Here is a 20,595-nt window from a genome sequence, read left to right on the forward strand (position 1 = left end):
TGCTGAGTTTTGAAACAGTTTGTTGACTGTTGATTGTAAGTGCCCAAATTTAGGAACGCAGCCATTTCTAATCACCAGAATTACATTGCTTAGCAACCGGAAAATCAAGTTAAACAAAACCATTGCTTATTCTCTGTCACAGACAGCGGCTCTGAGAACACATCAGTCTCTAGCGACTCGGTTCCACCCTTCTAACATACACAAACAAAAATGAATTCAGAGACGTAAAAATACAAATGTTAAATTACTTTTGACTTGTATTGCAACATTAGCTCCACATTTAGTTTGATCACAGAGTGTGTAACTTGAGAACAGGCGTGTGTATGTGTGCTGTTTTAATACTAGTCCTGTATGAAGTATCTGAAATGAATGATCCCTTTGAGGGTTCCTGTGGCATATTAAGCCATTAAGGATTGCATAAACTGTATCTATTTTAATACAGTGATCAAGGATTAAATTAGAGAGTTCATCCCTGTAACGTATACACTGGTCTTTCTCCAAGGCTGCTGGGGCTCTGGGCTTCCCAAAGGTCATTAAGAATGGAGAGAGAGCAGCAGAGAGTATTGCCTCCAGTCATCTCTCTCTCCTCTCCCCTCTCCCCCTGCTTCCTGCTCCACTCTGAGCAAATTCTCTCTCACTCTGCTCGGGACCAGACAGAACGGGTTCTTCTCACTCCCACACAGCCCTGTCAGATACGGACGGCCGTGTTTCTCTTCTCCCGCTGCGAGGGTAAACACGCCAATGTGTATCTGCGTGTGTCCGTTTCGTAGGGGCGCGCAGGGGCTCTTGAGTGTAGCGGGGCAGCGTCGCCTTTGTAACTGGAGACCCGGTCTGTATTTCCCCTCCCGCGGTAAGTCGGAGGAGCCTGCGGTGCTCCTGTGTGTTAACCTGGAAGTCTGGCGGCCCAGTATCAGCGCTGGCACAAAGAGCCAGTCACGGCCCCAAGTTGGCAGGGGTTGAGCGGAGAGTGGCCCTATTGGGGTTTTTTTTTCAGGCTGCATTATGCATTCGTGTTTTGGTCTCAGGTGCTCCGTTTTATCCCCAGGCCAGCTTGGACGCATTTTCAATGGACCTTTGGAGGGAAAAGCGGTATAGGTGGGAGCAAAAATGATTTCCATGGTTATAGAGATCTGCTGCTTTGTTCTGTCAGATTCAATTACCTCACCTCTAATTAGGAGCTATAGAGGAGGCCGGGTTTGTGATGCTGACTTCACACTGTGGAGCCAGCTGATAGTGTGTAGCATCGCTATCACCCACCCAACACAAGCTCCCCCACATTGCAGACGTCAAGCCATGAAATTACCAGTCCCTCACACAGAAGAACATGTTTGTTTAGAGCCTAGCTTTTTTTAGGGGGGGGGGAGCTGGAGTTTAAATGTTTCTGTATGGTGCTGCTGTGCTTCCTGTCAGCCATTTTAGTCAACCGAATCCTGTCTGGTGGAAATTGATTGGTTAAAATGCATTCCTGCTGAAGGGGTGGTTGATCATTCCTCCACCTCCTGGTCCACAAGCCGTCCCCCAGTGTCGAAATCATTAATCCACTGTCCATCATGTGGTCTCGGGCTATATCACCCTGCCATATAGACTCCGTGGAGCATTACCATATCTGGGCCGGGCTCCAGTCAACAGCCCTGATCCTTATCAGACAGAGGCCATGCCTTGAACAAAAGACCCTCTGTGATCCCGCCTCACTGTTCAGCTACCAGTGTCTCTTCATTAACATGGACCCCATCCTCCAGGGCTGTTTGGCCGAGGTGGATGTTTCCGGATGAGATGGGGAATTCAGACCCAGATGGACAGGGACAATGCAGTTGATGGCAGGCTGGTAGTGGACACAGGAGTGCCTGTACACTGCCAGAGCAGGTTGGGAATGGTCTGTGTCACGTGGGTGGCTCTACAGCCCTGTTGCAAAACTAAACCCAAGACATAGTTCTTCATGAGGTCGGGTTGTTAGTTTGTTGAAGCGATCATGGAAATGCAAAGCTATTGTTTAGTATCTAAACTACCTTTAAGGGGAAACTATGTTTTATTTGAAGGAAAGAATGAGAATGTCTGGTTTTCTATGCAATCGTTTTGTCCAATTAAATTTCTTATCATTTTGAATTTCAAGCCGTGTGGAGTGTTCCCCAATGCAGCCCCTCTATGTTTGGCTACGATCATTTTTAGATTGGAAAGACAACGCAGTGGTGGCGTGGCCGGCTGAACCCCAGAGGAAGGTGAGGGGGCGGAGGAGCCGGGACTCCTCAGGTCCATCCAGCACCAACACCTCCACAGGAAACACACCAACAACCGCAGGGTCACAGTGAATGTGACAGGATTTTAAACAGTACACAACTAAATATAGCAGGGCCCGCCACTATCAGAAAATGAGTTAGGAGTGTGGTGCTAGTCGTTTAGAAAGTCATTATTCTTATCATTGCTGTCTCTGAAATAATTTCAGGTCTCTCCATGCAATGAATACTGTATAGTAAACCAAACGTGAGAAAAGCGTTCCGAACTTTGGTAATCTACGCTGTTCTCAAGAAGTAACAATCCAAACTTCTTAAATGTGTCTGACAGTACCTGGAGTGATAATCTTTAGGTACTAAATGACTTACTTTTTACCCAAAAGACTGTGTTTTGGGATGCATGCATCCATTGAAATTGTCCAGTTCACTAACCGATCAAATCTTCCAAGAGAAGATAGTGTGAGATGGCCTTACTTAGAGTCCATTAACTCTGTCTTGTCTAATCTCTCTGATCTCTCTTCTTACGGGCCACCAGGTTTATCTCAAATCTCTATTTTCCTTATTATCAAACCATGCAGCAGATCTATTTTACCAAGGAGAAATAGCAGCTCTTTATTTACCAACAACAAGGAAGCGGAATCATTTAGTTGTACATGCAGTCCCTTATTCAGCTGGGTAACGCAGTGTAGAAATCCTTTTTTCTAGAAATGTTTTTTTTTTTCTTACCCACACCCTCATTCACACCATCCTCAATTGCCTTGGCAGACACGTTTAACTCCAGTCATGCAATCTCCCCTTCATACCCCGATGTTTATCTCTCAATATCATCTTAAACGATGGTAGACTCATCCAGTCACTTCACGGCTCACTTCACTCCTGGGCGAATCAGCGGAAGGCATCTGATAAGATCATAAAACTGTATCCTAATTTAAAGCGAGGCGCTCTCCCTCCGCAGTGTCTATTAGAGGTCTGTGTGCTAATTCTTTTCATGTCCGCGACTCCTGCAGATGTACGGTGCTCTACAAAGGAGTCATTTATAAGACTAATGAAAAGAGCAAGCGGTTTGCGGAGATCAGGGAGTCTTTTATGGCGCTCGGCACTGGGAAGAAAGGGAGAACAGGAGAGGCACACCGGCCTCGCTTTTTGAACTGAAATTATCGCTTTCTTCAAGATGAGGGGCCTCACTCCTGTTACAATAGAGCAAACACTGTGAAAGGTGCCGGAAGGATATCAGTGGAGCTGCTCTGTGTCTGAGCTGCAGCGTGATGCGCAGGAGGCTGCAGGAGACTGCAGCTCATGGGTGACAGGCTGAAAGAGAGAGCAGCCATATCTAGCAAGCCAGTGACAACAGCACTTTTGATATGATTATTCACTCCCAGTTTAAGAGAGGCAGTCGGAACAAAGTAGTTGGGTGGGTGCAAACTAACCTTAAAAAATGACTGGTAATTTTATATTATTTATTTTTAAGGGGAGAATTTAGAGATAGTGCTTCTGGAACGGGGTAATGGGTGTGAAAGACGCATTATTTGAAAAACATTTAAAATGCAGTGTGTGATGCTTTCTTACCTAGGCCTAATACAATTCAGGTAAGCAGTACAGTAATTCCATCAGTGTGGATTAAAGTAAAATGGTTAAATGCAAATACCAAAAGAGATGTACAGCTACAAGCGAAACTCAGAAATCATTTAGATTTAAAGAAATAATATTGCACAGAGGGGGAAAAATTAATCACAGAGAGAAGTGTCTCCTTTAAGATTGCACTGGTGTATTACCTGGAGGCGTCGAATGTAAATGGAAAATCAACATTGTACCCTCTGATAAGACCAGCAAATTAATAAAAGTATGTTCTTTCCTGCTCCCATGCTGGTGCTTATGTGAAAAGTTGGATTGGAGCGGGTTTTTTTCTTCTCCATCCTTTTTCCCTGGTTTTGTTTTACCGTCTCTGAAATCTAACATCACCGGTCACCTTGGCTGCAAGTCAGCGTGCCTTCAGTAGCAAGAGCTCTCAGTCACTATGGACTGTACCAACCAAGCACAGCTTTAGGCAGTGGTGCTCTTTTGAAAATGAGCTAAAACCGTCTGTGGCGGTGTGTTTCCATCTGTCTTCTTCACTATATGTCTGAAAACATGTTACATACCTGTACATTTATGTTGACAACATATTACATTGGCTACATGTATGTTTAAACATTTGTGAACGTTGAACTAGATGAGGTCAAGGAGAACCGGTATGCTTTACGGCCTTTCGGGGTTGTGATGAAACCTCCTGACACTCTGGCTGTGTTCCCTCAGGTCCTCTAGAAGATGGCCTGGAGGAGGACGAGGAGGAGTGTGTCTCGGAAGACAACGAGCTCATGGCCAAGGAGGAGTTTTCTGTGGAGGAGAACTTCTCCGCCGAGTTTGAGTCCGAGAACATGAGCTGCGAGGACATGGAGTACTTCTGCAACAAAGGTGATTATGGTCCGTCCATCGCGTCCGCCAGGCTGGAGAGCCAGCCGTTCGACAGCCATTCGACAGCCGTGTGCGATGGAGATAGTTTAGTGAACAAGTTCATCCTTTCTTTAATAAAATGTCTCACTCGACTGTAGACTCTACTCTGTAGCTCACTGAGTGAATGGCTTGCATGGACCAGACTAAAGTTGGATCGCGGTCGATCACACCTGTTTTCAAAACAAGATAGAGGTTCAAATCCTGTCAACACCTAATAAGATGTTTCTCTCTGTTTGAAATGCATGTTCAACAAATCCCGGACACCAGGTGATTTGGCAGAACATGTAACCATGTTCGAAATCCTCCTACATCCATGGCGAGTGTTTTAAAACCTCTTGTTTGATATACGATTCCTACCATCCACGCAAGAGCCGCAGTTTGATCTGGGAAAGATGGCACCCAAAAAACACTGGCTCGTCCTCAGAGAGTTTCCGAGTCCTCTTATTACTGGTGCTGGAGGTGCCACGGGAGGAGTGCCTCTTCCCTTTGTGCCCAGAGAGAACTCTGAGCTAACTCAACCACCTGCTCCAGCTCAGAGGGCCAGCAGCGTGAAGAAACCGCCTAGTGCAGCCAAGCCCACCTCTTCTCTTTGAACTCCAATTCAATTAGATTGCTTCTTTATATGTTTGTTTCATTTTGGTCACACCTTGCCATCAGAGGAGCTAATTTGAGGCCTGCTCCAGGTTACAGTGTGCTGATGACAGGGTGGTTGCCCCTCCCCCCGCCCATACACGCCCCCCAGTCGTTAAGTTGAACCACCCTAGGTGTCCCCTCATTCACTTGCTAGTGAATGCCATACATTTGACTTTCTAATGAAGAACCAATGCTTTGAATGCCTTTTATTTTTTCCTTCAAAAAGAAATGTTTTGCATTATTATTTTCTTCCAATGCACCTTTCAATATGTATGTGCCTTGTGGGATTACATTTTTGAAGACGTCTTCAAAAAGGAAATCTTTCATGTTGAGCATGGGCTATGCCCCAGTAATCGTATCAGTGATATTTTCCCTTTGTTCTTCCAGGAAAGGTATAAAAGCTCCAATGTTTGAAAATTGCAATTAAAAGCAAAACGTCTTTTTCCATGCACCTCCACGCCCTTGATATTTGCAGTAACATAACACTGACATGAAAGCTTGTTATATCTATATACTTATTTGTGATTTTAATGACCTAACAGCTACTGGGATAATTTTTCATTCCACAGGGAGAATATACCCATGAAAAAGTACAACTTGTAAATTCTTCAAAGAGGCCCGTAAAGCCACTTTGTCTTGGATAAGACGATGTGAGAAAACGGGAAAGAGAGTGCCTCAAATCTCTTTTTTAGTTTCTGATGTTTATGAATTAAGTAAAACGAATGGTGGTCCAAAGTGCCAAGTGTTAATTTTCCAGGGAGCTTCAGTAATCTGCGCCTTGTCATACGTGTGCTTTACTAGTCAGATTTTTGTTAGTTCGGCTATCTAAGCTTGGCTAAGTCTCCCATTTGTTCACACGGCACAAGGGATGCTCGGTATCCAAGTTTCTTTCTTCCCTGGTGGCAAGTTCTTCACAATCATCAGGTGGAGCCATTTGCCCATGATCCATTCCTCAATTAGATCTCTTTAAAACTAATTTAAACCTATGTCTGAGTGGCTTAAATTCACCCCACTTATGTGAAAGTGCCGTGAATTAAACAGGACGCAATCCAGGCAGCATTAAACGGTTTAAGTGTGTTATTCCTTGACTATAGGAGGAAAAAGAGCAGCCCCTTGATTAACTAAACCCTCTCAAATGTGATGTGGCGCAGTAATTAGCCCAGTAGCGGACTTCAACGTGGATTTTAAAGCAGCCACTCATCCCATGGCCTTTATCTTCTCCTGCTTCCCTGAGAATAAGGTCTCCCGTGTAAGGTTCCACCAGTGAGCAGTGACTCTCTGGTCCTAGCTTAGCCTTGTATCTGAGTAGTCACTCTCCGAAATGGGCTTGTCAGGGGGACCTAAAACCTCCATTAAAAGTTCCAGCCCATAATAGGTATTAAAAAGATGTATGGACACAAAGAGGAGTACCAATTTTCATTAACATATGAAGCACTTATTAACTTTGATCAGGAGTGCGGTGAAGTAGCAAAGCGGCTTAAGAGCGCAAAGGTCACAAAGTTGAATGCAAAGTGTCCGCCTTTTGCCTTACCCTTCAGGAGTGGGGGGGGGGGTGTTCCTAGCAGCACCTTGAGGCCCCCGATTTTGGCTTGGCTGGAGATCCCCTCTCAGGGTTGGGGGTTCTTCAGCCCGTGACTCCATCAGCTCCCACCTTCAACAGGCGTTGGCGTCGTTCGAAGGCTTGCCACCATCGCCCACCTCGTGAGCTCATGTGATAGGCCCATCTCAAGGCTCTGTGGTTCTGCCGTAACGCTTCATCCCTCTCAGACACAAGCGAGGGCGGGGGGGGACGGACGTCCAGCACGTGTCAGCATCCTGTGTTCACAGTGACGGTATTAAAGCGTCCTCAGCCTCATGCAGGTCCCCCCGTTCCACCCCTGGTGAATATCGTTTGTTTGTTTTCACGGCAAGCCAGCTGTGACCGGGTGAACACTAACTGTGGGAGAGTAACTGTTTCAGTTCCACCAAGGCCGACTCATCCACCATGAAATGATTGAGGGGCCCCTTGTCAGTGACTCCACATATAATGGCTCTGGAACAACATACATTGGTGTGAAATTAAGCTGCCATGTTGAATGAGAGGCACTGGGAGAGCAGAGCATGTGGGTTTTCATATAATTAGAGGGTCTATGTCTGAGCTCTCCAACCCCCCCACACACACACACTCACACACACAGACACCCCCCACACACCCCACACCCTTCCGACCCCAAAAAAATCTCTGTCCCTCAGAAACAACCTTGGCATTTCCTTGACGATTAAAAAGCTCTCCCCTCAAACAACTTCTCCAGCACGGTCAATTTCCCATTTATGGAGCTGTGGTTGTGAAGTGCACATGGACTAACACACTCCCTAGCCCTGATTTATACTTCATTGACACACCTAACGCCATAATTGTAAGAAGGATGCTCTTTTATTTACCGAGAGGCATCTTTTTTTACTGAAATTGTGAAATTTCACCTTGCTCTCCCCCCCCCCCTGCTGTGGTTGTGAAAATATGAGTTACCTGGTGTCTAAGGGAGAATTGCACCCCCAGCATTGCCACAAAACTGGCTAATCTTTCCTTCTGATCGCCAAAGTCTGTTTCATTGGCTTCTCAGTGTGCATTGACATGTTTTACATGCATGCTGTTGTCGTACTTCAGTCCCCCTTTGTCAAGGACTGTTGTTGAACATTGATTGATAGAGTCTGTTGGATTTAGGTGGCCAGTGGCGACAAAGCACAGTACAATGTACCTGCAGGGGCGTGGATACGCAAAAGAGTATTACATTCCTCTGTGCCAGTTTTCATTATTACGCCAAAATAACCACATTACAATGCAGTCATAGACATTTGAGGCTAACACGTTTGAAGAGCATTCGGAATAACCAGAACTCAATGCATCAAATTCAAAAGTATTACTGTTGACCCTTGGAATGACCTGTCCGTGGAGTAATTTGTCTCATAGCCGTCTGAGGCAAATATCCATAAACAGAAAGTGACTGAATTAATTATTTCAACCTTTGTGCAATTTACAGTTAATCAGAATCTCCAGAAACAGGGAGATCTTCTTTGCTTGTCTTCCTTCCAACCACAGCTGCCATCAGTGCCTGGAATGGCAAATGTGGAATTCTAATGCACAGTTGATGCTGAGAATATGGGAAATGCTAATTTGGGGCGCGATAAGATGAATCGAGACATCCCTTTAGCCCCATTTGACTCAGTGGAGGAAATTAATCATTAATGTTTGTTAAGTATGACAATCTAACTGGGCCAGATCTACACGCTCCCAGACGGAGGCAGCGCAAGATAAAAAGCGGGCTGCAGACAGGGAGGAAAACTGCCAGATTCTGTAATGATGGGAATTTATTGGCATTTATAGAGACAGTGGCGAGGCTTTGTGCTAATGGCCTGCCTCCTCTGAATCTAGCCTGCTGCATCTGCACGTGATCCAGACCTCTCCCCTGATAGCAGAACAGTCTCTGAGCCATGCTTGACTTTGGTGGAGGGACAGGAGGTTGTTTTCCTAAGTTTTCTGCGAGTGTTGCAGGCTTATGATACAGTATCAACGCCCCCGATGGACTCGGTATCAGTAGACTTAATAATCAGTAGACTTGGAAGGCTGCGCTTCTCCAGGCTATTTTGACTGCAGGTGGTGAAGACCTGTAGATGGTTGTAGATAAGGGGTGTTACAGCTGTGGCTGTTGATGGATACTGGTGCAATCAACCAGGTTTTGAACTGATGTTGCAACTCCCTGTGACCCGAGTCTCAGACATGGGTAGTAGTATCTAGCAGTCTCTACGCTATATATTTCCTCACCCGTCCTTCCTGTCTATAAACGTGGACTCAAGACGCAGAGGGGTTGGAAACACAGTGCTTCCCCGAGCGGACACCATTTTGAGGCAGTTGCGACCTGTCTCTGGGCTGACTGGTCAGGATTAAAGCGCTCTGAGCTCCTTAAAGACGCACGCCACAGATTGACATTTTCAAGGGCTTTCTTTGGCAGAGACAATGCTAAAAGGGAGAGGAAAAGCCAATATGACTTTGTTCCTACCTTGCTGGAGGAGTTGTTTGTGTAAATCGCCTATAAGCTTATTGACCCGGATGTGGGGCACCCGCGTGTGACTGCTATTTGGCTCGAGAGCTGTCCTTTGATAGAGCAGCGATAGGGCTGATTTTAACAGCCCACTGACTTGTCTCACATGCCCGCCAAACCTGCACTCCCCCCCCCCCCCCCCCCCCCCCCAAACCCCCTCCCTCCCCCCCCCCCCCCCCCCCCCCCCCCCCCCCCCCCCCCCCCTTGCCCCCACGCTCCCCAGCCTCACGGAGCACTCTCTCACTCACCCTTAAGTGTCTTCGTTTGATTGCACCGCGAGGGGGAATTTAGCCAGATGTAAATTATGATCCAGACGATAATGCTGGAGAAGATCACTGACCAATCTGTCTCCCGTGATAAGGCCGCACCATAGGTTCTCATCTGGGCTGTAAAATAAGGCACTGTACATCACTATATCTCACACAGCTCTCTCTGTGAAACAGACTGCTCCAATCAATCTGTTTGTGTTGCATAGAGGTCAAAATACCAGTGTTCATTGTAGTCTCTGAGAAGAAGCAGATGATATAAATATATACAGTGTGTATCTGTATGTATTCCTAGTTAGTATGTGTGCTGTTACAGCAGTTCTTCCAACAACGCTGGGGCAGGAAACTTCATCAAGCCGTGTGACATTGTTCCCTGTAAGGTTGCCTGGGCAATTGTGTTTAAAATGCATCGCAAACTGTGTCAGATAGAAGGCAGAAAATCTTTAATCACCGCTTAATTAAGGAATCATCTTGTAGCTTCGTTTCCTGAGCTGTAATTAAAGAGGTTCCAATACGTTTCGTTACAGGGCTTAGCATGTTCGCCTGAGATCAAGGTACTGCCTTTAATGTTATCTCTCCAGCTTTTTTTAAACTCGCTCCATTGGAAGGAACTGTTGATATCCGCCTTTGTTATCCATAACATAATACAAGCCTAGTATGCTAAAGAGGTTCTCGAGGCCCAACAATATAAAGTAGAGGGTGAATTCAGTGAGTGGGCTCGACCACGGTGCTGGGAGAAAATGTGCCTGCCCAAGCAGACACTTGCATAAGCAAAAGTGGGTCATAATGACCTCATGTACTGTAAGTAGGACATTGCTGCACACTTGCTTTCCCTTCAATACTCTTTTCTTTTTTCTTGTTTTTTTTTCCCCTTCTTTTTTTCCAATGTGAAGCAGGAAGCGGCTATCCTTTTGGCAATGTTTGCTACCTTCTTTGAAGTGAGGCAAGTGTGTAAAAAAAATTGAAAGAAAATATATATCTAACAACCGTGGTGTGTGTGCTTGATCTGGAGATTAACGTGGGAGTGGACCTGTGCTATGGTACAGATTTGCAGTGCTGTGTGTCACTGTGCTGGCACAGTCACCCGTGGGGATGTCTAGAGCCTCGAAACCATTAAATTGTCCGAAACTCGCTGACCTAGTCCCGATGAACGACTTTCCAACTTACGGTGTGAAGGACCATATTTACTGATTCTGACGATTTTGATCATGCCCAATAATCGATGTCCCCGGGACAGCGATGTACCTAAGAAGACTAACCGCTCCGTCCTGAAATATGGCCTGTTTCGGTGTTACTCTCCACTTCTAAAATATGATGTCATAATCCACAAACGGCCTCGGTCACGCACCACAGGTTTAAAACATCAAAGCACCCAAAAGGAAATGATGACAGGGGTGAAAACAAAGAAAAGGGCTCCACACCAACCCACCTCCCCTGGGGGTGTGTGAGTCCCATACTTAGCCTGCTAGCCGGGAGGTGTGTGGGGCGAGACAGCCTTCTCCACACCTCGGTGTCTGCTTGGACCCTGTGCTTATTTAGACCAGCACACCAGAGGCCCCTAGTTAGCTCTGATTTATGTCCCCGTAAACGAAAAGTACAGGCTGGACCTGGCCACGCAAACTGTTGTCGGACTGTTTTTCTCTGGAAAAAAGTGCTTCTAGGAACATATCCATCGCATGAGGTTTGCCGTTGGCGACTGGAAGCGCAGTGCGGTTTAACACGGCCTTTAAACACTTAGAGGTTGAGATACGCAAATATTCCTGAGCTGGGCCTCTCTGGGCCCAGGGACTGTAAATCAGCCCCACATCCTATAACACATATTCTCCCTCCCACAATAGATCAAACTGTAAGAAATAGCCACCTCTACTCTCTTCCACACATCGACTTCCTTCCTTGTCCAGCGGGCTTCCTGCTCCAGCCGGTACTTATGGGAACTCTCCCGCACAGAAGAGTGTGTGCAGCTGTGCCGGAGTTCTCACACTCATGCCTCATAGTGCCCCTCAGAGAGGGTGTGTGTGTGTGTGGGGTGGGGGGGCGGGGGGGAAGGGAGGGTACAGTTAAATAATGCCACTCTGTAACCATACAGAAGCTGCCCAAAGGTGAATGAATGAACAAATGGATCTGTATAATTTGGTTAGATGTGTTTTTTGGGGTGGGGGTACCAGGTGCTGCGGGGGGGTACCAGTTACAGCAGTCATTGTTGTTGATGGGTGGTGTGTTATTGGAGCGTGCTTCCTGTCTCTAACCGGCCCTCTTGTTCTCCAGGAGAGGAAGATGGCAGTCGAGAAACAGGAGAGTCGGACATGGACGGTCATAACGAGAAGACCAGAAACCCTACGATTGGACCAGAGGACTGGGATGGACCAAGTAAGCCAACCAATTACGTAGACAATCCTTTGATTGGGGGGGGACCTGCTTGAGTTCACTCACTGGTAGAAATGCTCTATACTCGAAAGTGAAGCCAACCTGCGAATGCCAGGAATAACAAGGCAACACCTGCAAACATGGGAGAGAGATCTGAGATGGGAGATCCTCCATTTTGACGTATAGATGTAGACTGAAGGTACTGTAAAGCCAGCAGGGGCCACAGAGTCCTTCAGAGAAAGCATCTACAAGTCTCTCAAGGATCACATATCAGGAACTGTGCTCCCTAACGAGCCACAATTGCGAAACAGGAAAAAGTGATGGGTTGAGCTAAATGAGTATATTATCACCATTGAATTGTATAGTAGGTTAACTTAACAGGGTTGAATGGAATGGATTAATTTGCTTTGCTGTTAAGCTTATTGTATATATGCTCAAACACAGCCTGCCACCCCAACAGAAAGCTTACGATAAAAAAAGTATATTTATCTTTTCTTCTTGAAAATCTCATTTTACCATGCAGATTTTCCCTTGGAAGGGTTTAGAAAATAGTTTTATCTTGTTGCATTTTTATTCTTCTTAAAAGTCACTTCATCAAAGTGATGGATAATACAAGATAGCAACACAGCAATTACTGTTATGGCATTACACCCACACTGCTGAACACACAAAATATGATTCCTTTTAACATAATATGACCTCAAGAATTTATTGCAGGTACGTACATTCCAATGGGGGAAAAAAGTGGATTTGGGCAAAAAGCCCCCTGGGGTGTATATTTTATACTGCCACTGAATCAGTGTTATCGGCCCTATCAGATAATGCATTTATCATTAAATTTCACATTTGCATTTAAATCTTGGGGAAGGAAATGAGCATTGCTGGCTAAAGATAAGAGCGAGGGGATGACAGTAATAAACCATCACTGTGATCAGCCAGGAGACAGGGGCTGAGGGGGTCAGAAGGCAACTACGGGGGCCGCCACAAAAAGAAGGCTTTTTTTTTGGGGGGGGGGGGGGGGGGGGGGGGGGGGTGCAGGCTGGAGGAGGGGGGGTGGGGAGTTTGACGGATGAAAAAACGCTGAGCTTAAATACACGTCTTTGAAAAGCCGGATGTACTGTCGGCTCTGTGACTGACTGTAATTATGGTTCCTTCTGCTCAGTTGTTGGATGGAGTATTATACAAGCTCAGTCAGGACTCTGCAGCACTGTAAGACAGGAGAAAAGACTGAGTCTGGTTTGTGTGTGTGTGTACTCAGATTGTTCTGAATCATGAATTTGAAATAAACCTGATAGTCAGGCCAGATAGTGACTGCTTTCTGACCATTCCAGCACATTCAAAATTCTGCCTCAGACCAGCCCCAAGCACCAATACCCATGTGACACAGAAGCCCGTGGTGGCTATCTATGACAGTAATGCAGTTTCAGCATCTTTAATACCTAGAATTTAGCATATGCTATCATTCACAGTGACCTCAAGTGAGAACATGCCTTTTAGTATTCATGCCCCCCTGAGGTATTTGAACCCACAACCCTGTTGTGGGTTACACCATGTTCTACCCCTCCATCCCTGCACCCCCCACCGTGAAACACACAGGGTGTGATGCGACTCACTTACACTACAACTTAAATGACTGTTTTGATCTTGGTAGGTTTTGTTTACAAGATTCGACCCTAGTCATGCTCCTCCTGTGTTGTAACAAGTCAGGTTGAGGACCTGAAGGTTCAGCACCCGCTAAGTCCCAGCACCTGGGTGTGTTCACGTGCATGAGTTGGCAGACAGTAATCGGGATCTTTAATAATGCCATTCATTCTCCCATCATGTCTTGCCATGGAAGCCCATTTCCCCTTTTTAATTTTTCCCATTGTGTTGGAGAAGTCAGATGGGCAAGTTCGAATTTAAATAAAAGAGTAAATCAGACAATCAGATACCGCCATTTGAAATGACATGTCTTCCTGTTCAAAGCGATTAAAAGCAAATTTATTTAGTTTGAAACTGTCGGGCCCCCTTTAATCTCTTTGTAAATGTTCAGATAGGCAGCATTCAAATTTCCTTTTGTTATTTCATTCTTAAGTTTAAGCAGGTGTGATTAGAATCGCCAACAGATAATTTTTAATCACTCGTCTGTGTGTGTGTGTGTGTCTGTGTGTGTACCTGAATGGGATGTGGAATGGGCCATTAGAGGAAGAGGCTGTTTAATGAGGTGGCCTAGCACCGCTGAGGCCCACCTGCTTTAGCTGGACCTATTGAAATACCGGAACAATTTCCTCCGTTGCCGCGACACGACAAAAGCCTCCACGTCGTCTGATTGAACTTTTCATGTTTCAGCACCGTTTTTAGGCCCTCATGTGAAGCCCGGCGCTCTGTGGACGCACCGTGTACCCAGCCTGTCACTACGCTGTGTAGACCGGGGCAACCGCGGGCCTCATTAATCTGGTGGGCGGTTCGGTTGTCCCGTTCTCTCTGAGACGTTCTCCCACTCTTTCGCGCTCTCTGTTGTAGCGAAACTCTCCCAGAACACCCAGAGAGCGTCTACAGCCGGCGCTGCCATGTCCTTAAGCACTATCTTCACAGCGATCTGCGGTTTCCGTGTTCATCCCTCGTCACGGATGTTTGCCATCAGTGTATGATACCGTGATGGCATGTGCAGCTATTCACTCCAAATTTCCACGGCGTTGATAGCGATCTCAGTCTCAGCTCTGGGCTAATTGGGAGTGGAGGGTGTAAGCTAGCTAACTCTGCTAATGAACTTATTCCCATCCTTATCTCACTGTCTGCTCTCGTAAACCACACCCCCGTAAAACTCATAGAAATCTGGGCTTCAAAGAGAGAGAGAGAGACAGAGAGAGAGAGAGAAAGAGAGAGAGAGAGAGAGAGAGAGAGAGAGAGAGAGAGAGAGAGAGAGAGAGAGAGAGAGAGAGAGAGAGAGAGGAGGGAGAGAGAGAGAGAGAGAGAGAGAGAGAGAGAGAGAAGCAGCTCTGATGATTAAAGTCCTGTCAGTTACTTAAGTTTTCTGTGAGTTTATCAGTGTGTGTGGGGTGGGGGTCTCTATTATTATTAAAAGGAAATCCTACCTTTGCGCTGCAGAAATGCTGACGTTATAGCTTAGTGGTTGATTTAACCCCCCCTTTGATGTGTATCTGTAATGACGGTGTAATCTTTGAATCCTAAGTATCAACACGATACCATCACCCTGGTACTATTTACCAAGTAAACAAAGCATTTGTGGTAGATAAGAGAGCCGAGATAACTGGCTAATGCTCTTTCCAGAGCTCTCCATAAACAGAGGAGAGCACAGTAGGATGGGCGTGAACACTAAACACAAGGTAGCAGAAGTGATGCGATCACCTTGTCCACAAATCTCCTCACTTGGCCGTGCCTGGTGGGCATGCCCTGCCCGTCGTCCTGTGCCAGCTGGGCGCCATGCCACGCTCGCTCATGAAGGGGTCAGCTGAAGGGATTGGCCCTTAGAGACGGTGCTCAGTGGTCAGACACGGGCCGAGACAGGCTCCTGCCACCCCCGCCCACTCCAATCTGCCTCCTTTTTGCTCCCCGCCACAACCCCTCTCCCTTCCTCCTCCACTCATCCACTCAGTCCCTCCTAGTCGACAAAAGCGACATGTTCCAACATGGCCGCCCCTCAGATGTGGTAGTCTCGGTGTTCGCTCTGGCCCCGCCTGCCGTGTGTCTGTCGGTGACCGCCACCACCCGTCCGCACAGAAACAATAACCGATTCAGGTTTCATGCACATATGTCACGCTAGGAGAATTAGAGGGAGCAGATGGCCATAAAACAGTGGCAGGTGCCTCCACAAATGTTTGCGGTCGCCGCGCTGCTATTTATAGCGTGGCAAAACACTAACGCACAAATATTTGCGAAAATGGACAGTGGTCTCTCCGAAAGCACTCGTGAGTCAGAGCCATGACCAGAATGCAAAACTCTTTAGACGGGTGCATTCTCGACCGTCAGGGAGTTGAAGTTTGTGCTTGCCTGAAAAATCATATGGTTGTGTTCTGTTAGTTGTTTTTTGGGGTGGGACTGAGCACTTACTTCCTGAAGCCACAGGGCCTCTGTCTGGAACCCAACGGTCTCTGCATGGCAACAGCATTGGCTAGACTCCGCACCCGAGTCCATTAAGAGAGAGAGAGTGAGGTACCGAGAGGGGGGGCGAAGGGGTGGGGTTGGGGGGGGGGGGGGAGCGAGAGGGAGAGACAAACGTGGGGCCGAGATGCAGATTAGGCTGCAGAAGATGAGAGTGTAAAAGGGATTTAATGGTAGGATGGATTAGAGAAATCCTTGTAACAATGTTAAATAATTATGGTTCCAGCCGAGATCAAAGCGCCATTGATTGAACCCCTCAAGCCTTTAGCACACAGAGTCTTGGAAAGCAGAGATTGGTAAACTAGTTCTCAGACCACTCGGGCTGCCTGAGTTAAAACTGGATTGGAAATATTAGTGTATATAGATGAAACCTTCAGGAGGGTTTGCCAGAGCCTTTTGTCGGAGGAAATGTAGCTTGCGAGACATTTGAAAGGTTTGATAAGGCTACAGTCTCGACAGAATCATAAGAGGGGGATGTCGCAGCTGTCCCTACTGATACCTAAGCGTTTTAAGTCGACTTACAGCCAGACTTGACTTGTATATCAGCTAACTGAAAACTTTCTGACGCTCGTCAGTCAAATTGCGTAGTCTCTTTTTTTCCCCCCTTTCCTTATAATCAAGGAAAATTGGACTAACATCATGGTGAGTCTCCAAAGGATGTTTTATCTCAGTGTTCCAGAGGTTTCTATTCAAAGTCTCCTAAGAAGTCTCACAAAGCGGATGCGACTCTGTTAGATTGGAGCTACTGATGAAAGTTGCGATTGGATGCAGGAATTGAAATCCTGATCAAAACTTTGCATTGATCAGTCGCTAGTCATTCTGCAGTCACAAAGACGTTCTATGGGAAGTGCTTGTACGTCACTTTCACCTGCGTTTGATATTAAATCTGGAGCACACACACCGACACACGCTACACAGTATTAAAAAGAAAAAGAACGTGTGATCATGGTGATGAAATATGCAACAAGAGATTAGCCAAATCACTGGGCTCCTATGCTGCAGTGGCTGGATGCAAATTCAGTTGCTGATCCACTATACTAAGAGGCTTTATGATAAAACTTCATGGTTATTAGTTATATAATCTAAAATAGGACTAAATGCAATCACAGTTCTCATCACTGGAGGAAGAGATTGTACCACACTGTATTTAATTTGACAATCTTCTTCGATATGTGGGCCTCGACACAGTTAGCAAGAACATCTTTAATAAGACGCTCACTTCCCACTGTTTTGTCCGCATTCCAATTGAATCCATGTTTTATATCATGTCCACTCGAATTACCCACAATGGAAGCTCCTTTGTAAGGTCCTTCCTCACTGTTACAAGCTTACAGAATCCTTATGAAAACGAGAGCTGTGTTGCTAAATATGTGGATGATTTGGCGCCCAGTTGGTGGTTTTGCCCTCAGGGAATGGCTTCCCAAAGCTGCTTTCTTTAAACTCTCCCTGCAGGTTTGCTCAGCGAAGCTGTGAGCAGCACTCTGGTGTTTCTAAGGAGTATCTTTGTAATTGGTTGAATGGGTGATATGTGTATTTTACATTAACATGTGCATTCATGGAAGTTGTTTTAGAAGATGGTGATTCTGAGCAAACGGGGAAGAACCAGCGAGGTGAGACTTTGCCACACATTTCATTCCACTTCCTAATTTCCTAGTTTTCTTCTTCTTTTTTGTGTGTGGAGGTAAGACATGAATTTGAGAGGTCTTCTCTGCACTCCTCATCTCCACTTGAGAAAGATGAGGACTGCAGTCAAGCAACCTTCACAGACCTTCGGCCTCCATTCAGTTACTAAACAGCGCACCTTCAAGTGGGTTACATGTTGGCCGTGGGGTACATCCAACCCCCCCCCCCCCCCCACACACACACAAACACACACGCCTCTTCTTAGCTGAAAGTATTGATATCAGAGCGATGGCCAGCTTGTGCTGTCCTCTCTTGGGATGAACAGCTGTGCCCAGCTTGCCCAACCCCCCCGGTCACGCCAATTCAAGCTTGTTTTGAAATGGAGGTGAGGGGGTGGGGACCGGTTGTCAACTGAATTAAAATACCAAATAATAGTAATAATAATGATAATAAAAAGTTAATAAAAAACGGCATGTTCCTCCCTGATTGTGTGAGTGTCGTGGTATTCAATTATGCAATTTTCATTGGCATATTAATCATCTTTTCAACAAACAAGCCGCCCTTAATTAAAGCAAAGCATGGATAAAGACGTGTTGCCGGATCATCACTCCGTTTATCACCGCGCGCAGACCCGCAGTTAAGTAAATTCAGACTGTGAGATGAATTTCAATGTTCCCCTCACTGTTTCCTGTGTGTGTGTGTGTATTTGTGCACCTGCATGTCTGTGTGCATGCGTGCGCGCGCGTACGTGTGTGTGTGTGTTTGTGTATGGAGGAGGAGTCAGTGACGTTGTAGTGTCAGTGAGAAGGGGATGTCTGAATAAGGGAGTTGTAACTCATTTACAACAGAACCACCAGAGCTTGGAGTAAAACGGGGGGGTTATTTGGGTTTACTGTAACAGAGTTATCTGGCAACCCTTGGGTATTCTAGGATTGTGAATGTGAGCATATACCTGACAAACTGCAATTTGACTTAGATGTTTGCTTGAATTCTGCATTGTTAGAGGGATATGCGTTTACAGTATGTTTTTATATATATATGATATATGTTGCTTAAAAAAAAAAATGTTACAATTTTAAGATGGATGATATATGTAAGATTTGTTTATAGTTCTTATAACAGTAACTTGTAGAGAGGAGCGGCACCATGACAAGAGAAGCAACATAACATCCTAATCTGTCTGTCAGTGAGTCAGCCTCCTCTGCTCCTCCTGTGTGTTTTTGTGTTGTTTTCTGTGTGTCTCTGAAGGGTTGTACTGGCAAGGTGTGTGTGTGTGTGTTTTGATGCATCTCTGTGTGTGTTTGTTGTGTGTATGTGTGTGTGGCTGCCTGTGTGACCCATGGGTAGGGGGAGAATGGAGATTATTCAGGATCTGGAGGCAGATATGGCTTCTATAATCATAGCTCAGTGCCGGGGCTGCCATTCAAAGGCTGACTATGCGGGGTAAGAACCTGTGCTGATGGGAGCAGCCAGACAGACATGGAAGCACTTGACTTCCGTCTGGAGAAAAGAACTGGAGGCGTCTGCAGACATGTCGCCCGTCCCGGCCCTTTATTATGGAGCAACTTTATCAGTGCCAGCCGCTCACCCACTTGCTAAACTGGAGGGCCTGGTCGCCTCTTAACTTAAACATAAGATCTTTGTGGTTTGAAGCACTCGGCTGCACCGGGACCAGTGAGAATGTGAAAGGCAAACACGGCTCCGGTGTCGGGCGCTTGTTGCCCATCACAAAATCACACCACATGGAAAACTGTGTTTTCTGCTGCGTTCGCTCGAATGTAAATGCACTCAAACAGACTGCTACGCTGGAGAGAGATCCCCTCTCAAGGAAGGAGAAAGAGAGATGGCGGGAGCGAGCGAGAGAGAGAAAGAGAGAGAGAGAGAGAGAGAGAGAGAGAGAGAGAGAGAGAGAGAGAGAGAGAGAGAGACAGAGACAGAGACAGAGAGAGAGAGAGAGAGAGAGAGAGAGAGAGAGAGAGAGAGAGAGAGAGAGAGAGAGAGATGATGGAGAGAGAAGATGGAGTGAAGAGAAGATGGAGAGAGAGAGAGAGAGAGAGAGGGAGAGGGAGAAAAGTCAAAAACCTCCCCATAACAATGCCAGAGAAAAATCAGAACATTTTCCGCAGAAAGATGGGCCATTTCCAAATCCTTGTGCCCTATCAGACAAATTAAAGTAAATCAAGCATGAAATGAAGCAGAAGAGCCTGGAGATAAGGCTCCTTTAAGTCGTTTACAGATTAGGATAGAGAGAGAGAGGTGCATCTGGTCTCTGGCTGCCAAGGAGGCTAGTTTCTCATTTCACAATAGCAGCCTGTGTATAGGATTACTCTGCCCTGTCACTGACATGAAGAGCAGTAAGGGGAAAGCCGTCCACAAAATGTCCCTTCAAAAAATGTCCCCTGAGCAAACTTCACGTCCCCGTCTCACTCCCAGACTGATGATGCTTTGTGGATGTGTCCGGAGGTGATTTAGATGTTGTATTTGTGTGGCACTCGTGAATACAAAAAGATGCAGTTCTCGCCATCCTCATTGGATTTTGTATTCAAATGAATGCAGGATTGGCTGATCTGTGTCATGTGATTGTGACTGTCACTTCCTGTCTCTGTTCTGAGTCTGCCTGAGCTTAGGTTAGAGATGGTTAGACTAACTGAATCTGAGTCACAGTAATGCAAAAGATAAACCCAAAATACACAATTTACAAAAATAACTTAAGACATGTTTACTGTTTGTTGAGAAGATGTTTTACACATTATTTTACAATTTTGAATTACAACAGTTTTTTAAAACTGATTTAAAACTATAAACTTTATACTC

The 20,595-nt window shown here is 46.0% G+C and overlaps 1 protein-coding gene across 1 annotated transcript in view; it reads left to right on the plus strand.

Moving 5' to 3' along the window:
- The window catches only part of zfpm2a (zinc finger protein, FOG family member 2a), a 106,993-nt gene that overhangs the window by 24,304 nt on the left and 62,094 nt on the right, over positions 1-20,595 (plus strand). Inside the window, exons 2-3 of the mRNA XM_047042858.1 lie at positions 4,521-4,679; positions 11,959-12,060. Of these exons, the coding sequence (XP_046898814.1) occupies positions 4,521-4,679; positions 11,959-12,060 (261 nt within the window). The remainder of the gene's footprint in view (positions 1-4,520; positions 4,680-11,958; positions 12,061-20,595) is intronic.

Source organism: Hypomesus transpacificus, chromosome 2, assembly GCF_021917145.1.
Source record: "Hypomesus transpacificus isolate Combined female chromosome 2, fHypTra1, whole genome shotgun sequence".
Classification (NCBI taxonomy): Eukaryota; Metazoa; Chordata; class Actinopteri; order Osmeriformes; family Osmeridae; genus Hypomesus; species Hypomesus transpacificus.